Source organism: Sphaerodactylus townsendi, unplaced genomic scaffold (genome assembly GCF_021028975.2).
Source record: "Sphaerodactylus townsendi isolate TG3544 unplaced genomic scaffold, MPM_Stown_v2.3 scaffold_902, whole genome shotgun sequence".
In the NCBI taxonomy this organism is placed as follows: Eukaryota; Metazoa; Chordata; class Lepidosauria; order Squamata; family Sphaerodactylidae; genus Sphaerodactylus; species Sphaerodactylus townsendi.
Window position 1 is genome coordinate 1,206 of NW_025951136.1, and position 10,727 is coordinate 11,932.

The 10,727-nt window shown below is 52.3% G+C and overlaps 1 protein-coding gene across 1 annotated transcript; it reads left to right on the forward strand.

Annotated features, from left to right (window-relative positions):
• The first annotated feature begins 297 nt into the window (after positions 1-297).
• LOC125425597 (G protein-activated inward rectifier potassium channel 3-like) lies at positions 298-7,851 on the forward strand. Its single transcript, XM_048483168.1, has 2 exons — positions 298-1,281; positions 6,605-7,851. Exons 1-2 carry the CDS (start codon positions 348-350, stop codon positions 7,114-7,116), a joined length of 1,446 nt encoding a protein of 481 aa, XP_048339125.1. The 5' UTR covers positions 298-347; the 3' UTR covers positions 7,117-7,851.
• Positions 7,852-10,727: the final 2,876 nt, after the last annotated feature.

Consider the following 10,727-nt stretch of genomic DNA (forward strand, 5'->3'; position numbering starts at 1 on the left):
AAGGTTAGAGAAAAGGCACAGATTGCAGCTCTGTTATCATTTTGGAGGAGGGCGACCAAAATAGTGAAAGGTCTGGAGTCCACGCCCTACGAGGGGAGACTTAGGTTTTTAAAGAGAGGCTGGATGGCCATCTGTCAGGAGTGCTTTGATAGTGGTAGGGGGTTGGACTTGATGTCCTCTTAAGGACTTTCCCAACTCTATGATTCTATGATTCTAAGAGCCAAGGCTGTGAAGAAAAGTGCCCAAGCGGAGTCAGGGCGAGGACAACGCTAACCTTCCTCCTGGCTTGTGTTTCCCTCCAGACAACCAGGAGCTGCTTCGGGGGCTCTGGGCCCCTGGGTGCTAACATGGCCAAAGAAAATGCTGCATTTTCCACCATCCCCGAGACCCCCGTGTCCGAGTCGAAGCCGCCTCTCTCTTCCCACCCGGTCAAACCGGCTGCCCTGCGACGCCTCGGCGTAGAGCCGGAGAAGCCGGAGAAGAAGAAGGGGCGGCAGCGGTACGTGGAGAAAGACGGCAAGTGTAACGTGCAGCACGGCAACGTGCGCGAGACCTATCGCTACCTGACCGACATCTTCACCACGCTGGTCGACCTGAAGTGGCGCTTCAGCCTGCTGGTCTTCATCCTGGCCTACGCCATCACCTGGCTCTTCTTTGGCCTCATCTGGTGGTTCATCGCCTACTGCCGGGGGGACCTGGACCACCTGGGGGAGGAGGAGTGGACGCCTTGCGTCAAGAACCTGAATGGCTTTGTCTCCGCCTTCCTCTTCTCCATCGAGACGGAGACGACCATCGGCTACGGCCACCGGGTCATTACGGACCAGTGTCCCGAGGGCATCATCCTGCTCCTCTTGCAGGCCATCCTGGGCTCCATGGTCAACGCCTTCATGGTGGGCTGCATGTTTGTCAAGATCTCGCAGCCCAACAAGCGAGCGGAGACGCTGGTCTTCTCCACGCACGCCGTGATCTCCCTGCGCGACGACCGCCTGTGCCTCATGTTCCGGGTGGGTGACCTGCGCAACTCCCACATCGTGGAGGCCTCCATCCGGACCAAGCTCATCAAGTCCAAGCAGACCCACGAGGGGGAGTTCATCCCCCTCAACCAGACGGACATCAACGTGGGCTTCGAGACGGGCGACGACCGGCTCTTCCTGGTGTCTCCCCTCATCATCAGCCACGAGATCAATGAGCACAGCCCCTTCTGGGAGATCTCCCGAGAGCAGCTCAAGAAGGACGACTTCGAGATCGTGGTCATCTTGGAAGGGATGGTGGAGGCCACAGGTAGGCGGCGGGGAGGGTGGGTGGGAGCCGTGGGCTTCGTGGTCTCCCTTGAGGTGGACCCGTGAAGCTGCATGATATGGCCTCAGACCATCCATCCAGCAAGGTCAGAATTGTCGAAGGCTTTCACGGCCGGAAATCACTGGGGTGCTGTGTGGTTTCCGGGCTGTCTGGCCGTGTTCTAGCAGCATTCTCTCCTGACGTTTCGCCTGCATCTGTGGCTGGCACCTTCAGAGGATACTCCACTTGCTTTACTACCATCAGATCCTCTGAAGATGCCAGCCACAGATGCAGGCGAAATGTCAGGAGAGAATGCTGCTAGAACACGGCCATACAGCCCAGAAACCACACAGCATCCCAAGGTCAGAATTGCCTGCTCGGGCTGGCAGCTGTTCTCCAGGGTCATTGCTGTTAATTACATTTCTATTAAATTTTCTACGTTAATTTTTATTCATTTACTATATTTCTATCCCGCCCTTTCCCGGAGGGCTCAGGGCGGGTTACAAGAAGTTTAAAACACAGTCAAATAGAACATTAAATATTAAAACTATAAAAATGGCTACAACATTATAGTTTATTTAAAAAGATAGATGGTGACTTAAAAGAATCATACCGTCTCATTCCTCCCCCCTCCCCCTTTAAATAGGGTCTAAACTGAGGCTGACTATTCACTCACGCTGTTCCCTGCCACAAAGGTACCGTATGTTTCCTTCAGGGCACAGATCCTGTGCTCAGGCTTGCTGCGCAGAAGATCCCGGAAGCCCCTGACGTTTTTCCTCACTTGGGGGTTGCCGCTCCTTCGAGTCTTCTCCCCGCTACTCTTCACTGGCATTTCCAGGGGATTGAGGTTCCATCTTTTCCCCGAAAAACAAAATGATTCGCTACCCTGCCCGGTAGTGACACCCCTCACATCACTATAAAATTTAAAGGGCTAAAGCTACAAAAAAACCCATCAATCTTGAGATTGTCAGAGAGCCGGCCAGTTGCACTGGAGGCTATAGGGCCGTGGTGGCGAACCGTTGGCACTCCAGATGTTATGGACTACAATTCCCATCAGCCCCTGCCAGCATGGCCATAACATCTGGAGTGCCAACAGTTCGCCACTACTGCTATAGGGCATCTCCTTGCGAGGAGACCCCACTGCAAATGCGCTGAATCGCAGAAAGCGCCTCAGTCATGCATAATGGGCCGGAGCCTCACTGAAAAACCTTCTCACCTTCCTCAGCCCCCTCCCTCCCTCCCTCCCACATGGAGTTGCAGGAGCCTTTCTGTGGGGGCCGCACCCACCTCCCTGCTTCCACAGCCCCCTGGAGGGCCTTCCAAGACCCAGCTGGGGCAGGGAGAGATCTGGCTTGACCCACTGCGAACGCACAGGTACAGGCACACATGAGTGATCTGAACCCAGAGTCGAGGAGGAGGAGGAGGAGGAGGAGGAGGAGGAGGAGACGACGACCACCAGAAGGACAGCCTCGCTCCCTCCGTTCAGTGAGGCCTCTCCTGCTGCCTCCGACCACGGCAGCCAGGTTTTTCATTGAAGACCTCCTGGTTATTACTGTTTTGACATTTGGCTGCCAGATTACCAGTTCTGAATCCCTCCTCGCCTGGAGTTGGCTGTTTGAGCCATTTTGAGGGACTCTGTGGCCCCTTGCGAGAGCCAGTGCGGTGATGGGGTTAAGAGCAGGTGGGCTCCAATCTGGAGAAGTGGGTTTGTTTCCCTGCTCCTCCACCTCAAGCCTGCCGGGTGACCCTGGGCCAGTCACAGTTCTCTCAGAACTCTCTCAGCCCCACCGACCTCACAAGTTGTCTGTTGCAGGGAAAGGAAGGGAAAAGGAGCTTGTAAGCCACCTTGAGACTCCTCACAGGAGAGAAAGGTACCGTATAAATCTTCTTCTTGTGTTTCCGCATTTCCTTCCCAGCCTGCCTCCTCGCACTACAGCTCTGTTGTTTATTCCCGTGCCCTGGCTGTTGAGTTTCCTGGCTGCTTCCCTGCCGGTTGCCAGGTGCCCGCTAAGCTGACGTGGCTTTATTGCTACCTGGGACCGTTTTATTATGGGTCATTATTCCCACCCGATGAGCTCTCTTCTGGAGAGGAGAACAGGCAGAGCTGCCAATCAAGAACCAAGAGCAGCCTTGCTGAATTCAGTCAAAGGACTATCAAGCGAGATGCCCCTGCCAGTAAGAGCGCCAGTAGGGAGCGGCAGAGACAGTCCTCTCCATCCTCTGCCACTCAGAGATAGGCTGCCAATACAATAAACCTTTAATGGCATGTTGTTAATACGCAGGAAAAAATATTTAAAAGGTTAAAAGAGTAAAAACTGTATATTACAGTGGTGGCGAACCTATGGCACGGGTGCCAGAGGTGGCACTCAGAGCCCTCTCTGTGGGGACGTGCAGAGTGCCCCTCCCACATATCTAGGCTAACCTGGGCCACTGGGCTTGATTATTAGCATTAAACCTAAGACCAATTTTGGGGAAGCAGTGGTGTTAAACACCACTGATTTTCATGTGAGGAACTAAAGCACAATCCTTTACCTGGGAGTAAGCTAGGATGCTGGCAATGGGGCTTGCTTCTGAGTAAACCCTCCTAGGGTCGTGATTCACCCGTTACTACCAAGCTTACTCCTGAGTAATACATGCCTTGGAGCCACCCGTTTTTTTCTAAACTAAAACCTCAGTATTCAGGTTAAATTGCCATGTTGGCATTTTGTGATAAATAAGTGGGTTTTGGGTTGCAATTTGGGCACTTGGTCTTGAAAAGGTTCGCCATCACTGGTATATTACATAATTAGATTAAGATTGCTTATTAACAACCAATTTAAGAAACCTTGCAGTTTGTTCTAAGATGGCTCCAGAGTTGTTGTTTAATAAGTATCCCGTCTTTTGCTGGCCAGTCCATTTATCTGTGCGGCAAAAATAGGGCGATAATAGCGACGTTCTTGCCTCTGCACAGAGGGGGAAGTGATGCAAAACTTGGCCCACAGATTCTTCTCGATGCGTCTCACAAATGCAGAGTTTTTCACGAGGTGGTACTTTATACATTTTCCCCTGTTTTAAAGGGCAGGATATTACATCTGGCTAAAGAGAGGGCCCGGCAAAGACTCAGAAAGGAGAGATAAATGTTCAGCCATGCAGGGACCACATGGGATACCTAGGAAAAGGGAAGAGCAGAATTTACATAAAACCATCCTCAGTGGCCTCCGAAAGATCAAAAATGAGGGGGCCAGGGGATTCTTCCCTTGGGGGGTAGTTCCATAATCGTGGGGCAAGCACTGAATAGGCCCTGTCTCATTTGCCCACCAGGTCAGCTTCTTTGGTCAAAGGGACAGTCAAGAGGGCCTCTAATCTTAATTCCTGGGCAGGAACATATGGTAGAAAATGGTACTTCTGATACCCCTGTCCCAAGCCCAGATCCCATAAGGCAAGGGACAGCCATCCAACCTCCCCACCAAGCCCTACAGACAGACAGGGAGGTTCCATGTTTCTGGCACAGGGTCCAATCCAGCAAGAAGTTCTCCTTCACAAGACTCTTCAATGAATAATTAAACTGTGGGATTCAAGGCCAGGGGAGATAGCGCTAAACATGATCACTCAAAGGAGTGATGATAGATAGATTCATGGAGGAGGGGTTTGTCAGTGACTAAGGGGAACCTCCACATCCAGAGGCAGTCAACCTCTGAATCCCAGTGCCAGGCGGCAACATCATAGAAAAGCCTCTATTGGCCTCAACATCCTGCTGTTGGCCCTCCAGAGGGACTGGTTGGTCATTGTGTCAGACAGGATGGTGGACTAGATGGAGTCTCACTGGTCTGATCCAGAAGGGCTCTTCTGATGTTCTTCTCAGGGGAAGACCTTGGCCTTTATGTCCTTTTGTTGGACCTTCAGAGGGACTGGCCACTATTTGAGCTGGGATGCTGATCTAGATGGACACTCATTGGTCTGATCCAGAAGAGCTCTTCTGAAGAGAAGGTTAAGGGTGAAGAGAAGGTTAAGAGGTGACATGATAGCCATGTTTAGATATTTGAAGGGATGTCGTGTTAGTGAGGGAGCAAGCTTGTTTTCTGCCACTCTAGAGACTAGGACCAGGAGTGATGGGTTCAAGATGTTCAGTTCTGGTCGCCACATCTCAAAAGGGATATCGAAGAGATAGGAAAAGTGCAGAGAAGGGCAACGAGGATGATTGATGGATTGGAGCACCTTCCTTATGAGGAGAGGCTGCAGCGTTTGGGACTCTTTAGTTTGGAGGGGAGACATCTGAGGGGGGATATGATTGAAGTCTATAAAATTATGCCTGGGGTAGAAAATGTGGACAGAGAGAAATTTTTCTCTCTTTCTCACAATACTAGAACCAGGGGGCATCCATTGAAAATGCTGTGGGGGGGGGGGGGGCAGAATTAGGACTAATAAAAGGAAACACTTCTTCATGCAACGTGTGATTGGTGTTTGGAATATGCTGCGACAGGAGGTGGTGATGGCCACTAACCTGGATAGCTTTAAAAAGGGCTTGGACAGATTTATGGAGAAGTCCATCTATGGCTACCAATCTTGATCCTCCTTGATCTCAGACTGCAAATGCCTTAACAGACCAGGTGCTCGGGATCAGCAGCAGCAGAAGGCCATTGCTTTCACCTCCTGCACGTGAGCTCCCAAAGAGATTCCACCTGAACATCAGGAAAAACTTCCTGACCGTCAGGGCTGTTGGACAGTGGAACGTGGTGGAGTCTCCTTCTTTGAAGAGGCTGGGTGGCCATCTGTCAGGAGTTCTTTGGTTGTGTGTTCCTGCATGGCAGGGGGTTGGACTGGATGGCCCTTCTGATCTCTTCCAACTCTATGGTTTTATGATATTCTTGTCGGGGGAAGACCTTGGCCTCTATAGCCTGTTGTTGAACCTTCAGAGGGACTGGTTGGCCACTATATGAGCTGGGATAGCTTTAAAAGGGGCTTGGACAAATTTATGGAGGAGAAGTCGATCTTTAGCTACCCATCTTGATCCTCTTCGATCTGAGATTGCAAAGGCCTTAACAGACCAGGTGATCGGGAGCAGAAGGCCATTGCTTTCACCTCCTGCACGTGAGCTCCCAAAGGCACCTGGTGGGCCACTGCGAGTAGCTGAGAGCTGAACTAGATGGACTCTGGTCTGATCCAGCTGGGTTGTTCTTATGTTCTTATGGGATACTGGTCTAGAAGATGGACCCTCGCTGGTCCGATCCTGAGGGCTGTTCTGAGGTTCTTGCGATGAGTGCTTGACAATGCCCCTCCCCCAGCTCCAGCACCAGCCCAGGGCTATTCTGCCCCCACTGAGCTCACGGCTTCTCTTTTGCTCCCTCAGGGATGACGTGCCAAGCCCGGAGCTCCTACCTGGCGGACGAGGTGCTCTGGGGCCACCGTTTCATGTCCGTCCTCAGCCTGGAGGACGGCTTCTACGAGGTGGACTACAACAGCTTCCACCAGACCTTCGAAGTGCCCACCCCCAACTGCAGCGCCCGGGAACTGGCCGGAGCTGCGCTGCCACCCGGCGATGGGCAGCTTCTCCACCTGTACTGGTCCGCATCCCCAGCCCGGCTGGGCAGAGAATTGCTGTGGGAGGAGGTCGAATTGAGACAAGGCGGAAGAAGGCAGCAAGGAGCGGAACGGGAACCTGGCCAGCCTGGAAAGCGAGTCGAAGGTTTAACAGGGCCGCGATGCGATGGGTGGACCACGGCAGCAGCGGCAGCGGCAGCCCTCGCGGAGGAAAGGGGGCCGTTCCAGGAGAGTTGGCCGACGATCAGCCTCAGGGCTTCTTTGCGCCAGCGGCAAACGTGCCCGCCGGGGCTGAGGCGGAGCAGCAGGGATTTCTCGTAGGGAGGTGGGACGTATTCCCAGCCACGCATGTATCTATATCTGTACAGACAGGTGTTTCAGTGGCAGCCCCGTGGGCTGGCCAGATCCCATCCACGGGGAGAAAAGGAGACCCAAACAGTCCTGGCCAGAGAGGCTGCGTCGAGAGTTCAAGCCGGGAGACGTCCACCACACCCCACGCCCCCCCATCTTGGCCAAGCTCTTTCTGGTTTTCTGTCGTTTGGGGAGATGTGGGGGAGGGGAGGAGGAGTGGGTCTGAGGGTACACCACAGGCCCCAATCCCAGGCAGGCAGCTGTGGCAGGCGCTCGAACTCCCCTTCCCCCTGGCAACACTGCTGTGGAGCCCGACCCCCGCCTCACCGGAGCACTGGCGGTTCTGTCCCGTTCTTGCCGCCACCTGAGCCCTCCAGCGTCCCTCAGCTCCCCACCCCCCCTTCCAGCCTGCCGGCTTTGGGCACAGGATGGGGCCTGAGCTGGCCTGAATGCCCCCTGCCCTCCCCCCCATCCCAGCCACTCTTTTGTGGCCTGGAGCAGCCTCCCTGCCTGCAGATTTCCACCCTCTGCATGTCTCACGGAAGGCCTGATCCAGTCATGATTGCGCTCAGCAGCAGTAAGGGACAGAGAGACCAGGGAGCCCGGCAAGAGGCTGCGCGCCTCGTCCCGTTTCTTCAGTGCCCGGACGGACCTTTGCACACCCCCTGCCCCCTCCCCCTGAATAAAGAGGTTTTTGCAGGCTGACGGACGGACGCCTCTCCTTTCTGCAGGCTGATCTACCCAGGCGTGAGCCGGGGGGGGGGGGCAAACAAGGCCTCCTCTCCTAACCACGGCCTCCTTTCGTTCACCCTGCCTCTGACACGGGCCAAGGTCACGCAGGCAACACGGTCCCTGGCTGCACGCTGCAGTGTCCCCCCCTCCCCCGGCGCTGGCAGGAAAGGGCACCCTACAAAACCCACGCTCTCCCCAGCCTCCATCCACCCACTGGGGCCAGGTTTGCAGATGGGGAGGAGCCAGAGGTGGGATCCAGCAGGTTCTCACAGGTTCCCGAGAGTAGGTTACTCATTATTTGTGTGTGCCGAGAGGGGGTTACTAATGGGTGATTTTGCCACGTGATTTTGGCCTTAGTTACGCCCCTCCTCTCAGCAGTAGCGCGCAGAACTTGAAGCAGTCTAGCAGGAGGTGCACCGGCGTGCGTGGCAGCCTGTGCCTGCGTGCATTCGTTTCCCGTTCAAGGATCGGCACAGCGGCTGCGTCCTTGCCACAGCCCTGCCCAGGAATGCCCCGCCCCCGGAATGCCTGGCCACGCCCCCGTCGTGCCCCGCCCAGCCCCGTTGGCGCTACGCCACAGTTTGAATCCCACCACCATGGGAACCTGTAACTAAAATGTTTGGATCCCACCACTGGGAGGAGCAGGCCCCGTTGTGTCCCTCCTGGAAGGAACGGAGGGAGAAGAGAAGCGGAAGGCCAGTGCCAAGTAGGAGGGTGCAGCAGGGGCTGGAGAGAAGAGCGAGGGGGAGGGGAATCTGGGGTGGGAGGAGGGGCTTCTGCCCTCTGCAGCTGCAGGAAGCTCTGAAGGTCCTGAGTCAGGCCCCAGTGAAGCTGGCAGCTTTGCAGGGTCCCTCAACTTTGCCTGCCCCAGGACTTCCCCACTGCCCCTCCCCCCCCCGATGCCGTGGCGCTGACTGGACCCGATCCGAGGGTGTTCTGCTGGCTCCTGGTACATGTCAGTGTTCCCAGAGATTAGGATCACGCACCATCAAGTTGCAGATGACTTGCAGCAACCCCTGGTGGGTGGTTTAAGGCAAGAAACGTTCAGAGATGATTTTTGCCAACGCCTGCCTCCTCGTCGCTCCCTGGGTATTCCTTGACGGTCTCCCATCCAAATACTAACCAGGACCGACCCTGCTTAGCTTCCATGATCCCATGAGATTGGGATAGCCTAGACCAGGGGTAGGGAACCTGCGGCTCTCCAGATGTTCAGGAACTACAATTCCCATCAGCCCCTACCAGCATGGCCAATTGGCCATGTTGACAGAGGCTGATGGGAATTGTAGTTCCTGAACATCTGGAGAGCCGCAGGTTCCCTACCCCTGGCATAGACAGTGCTGTGGAAAAGGGCTTGATTTGATTAAGACCCGGTAGTGCCCAACTCTTAATGAGTTTGGGGCTGTTAAAACAAAGACACTCTGGAAAGTTGACTACCCTTAATAACTGGACAGGAGGTTTAAGATTAAATTAATGTTTGGGAGAAAAGAATTTGCTGGTGAATGAGGGTATGGGCATTTGCAAGTTCTTTGTGAGACTGGAGTCAGGTGTACAATCTCAAGGTTGGATTGTTGTGAACCAGATTTGAGCAGCTGATCTCTTAGGAAGGGCATTGTCTGAAGCTATGCATACCTAATTCAAGAGGGAGAAAGACTGATGTCATGTGTCAGGCAATCCCTCTTGATGTCAAAGACATTGAATTAAGATTGGTGTCCATCTTACCCTTGCTCCACAAGTCTGGACTGTCTATGATATCAAGAATATGACTGGCAGGCCACAGCCAGAAATGGGCTCTGTGTCTGGCTATGGCTTGCCCAGGCAATATTCTTAGGAAACTTGGACCAGAGGTGTTGTCTTCTGCTCCCCCTTAACTTCCTTCACCAAATCCCCAAGCTCATCTCCACTGTTAGAAACCTTGTTCAAAGGACTGGACACAAACCCCAGGAAAAGATCCATAACAATTCTAATGCCTTTTATAGAGTCAGTCCTCTAATGAGGTCTGCTTTACAGCTGAGAGTGGTGGTTCTACCCCTAGAAGGCAGATAATAGCAGGCAGTTTATTCCCTCGCTCAAATTGGTGACAGTCTCCTCCACCTTCTGTTTATCTCTTCAGGATCCAATCCAGCATTTCCTTTCAAGCACGGGTTACAAACCTGAGAGGATTAAGAGTATCAGATTTATTCCATTTATCTGAAGAGCTCCTGAATTTTGTGAAATCACTGTATCAATTTCAAAATCCCAGTTTCTAGTAAATGTTCACCTTGCTTGGGATGAAACTAAAGTCATATTTGTTCCCTCCAGCTGTGCTAATGAAATTCAATGAAATTATTACCATTAGAATTGATGGCTGGTTTTGCTGCAGTTGTATATAAATTACATATTAACATTGAATAAAAACTGTTATAAAATGTCATAAACAAATTAACTAGGAATCCCAGCTATAAAAATGGACAGTAATGAAAAAAACTTACAATAATAGCACATAGAAACAAAAAAGAGATCAGGAAAGAGATAAGTTTTTCCTCCTTAAAATTGACTACACTAGTCAAATTGACTATCTGTTTCTAAAACAGATATTTTGCAACAAAAAAATTCTTCAGACAACTAATGAAACAAATAGGAGGCCCTAAATATTTCTTGCTAAAAATGTCTCACTTATTGCATAACTGTTAGAAAAATCCAATCCTTTGAAATATACTTTTCATAAATAAATAAACAGTGGTTGATAAGCCTTGCTAGATACATGGAATATTTTTTTTGCAAAACATGAAGAACAAAAATATTTCCATGTACATGAAATAGAACATATTTTAAATACGTATACTGAGGAAGACAGGCTGGTACTCCATTCC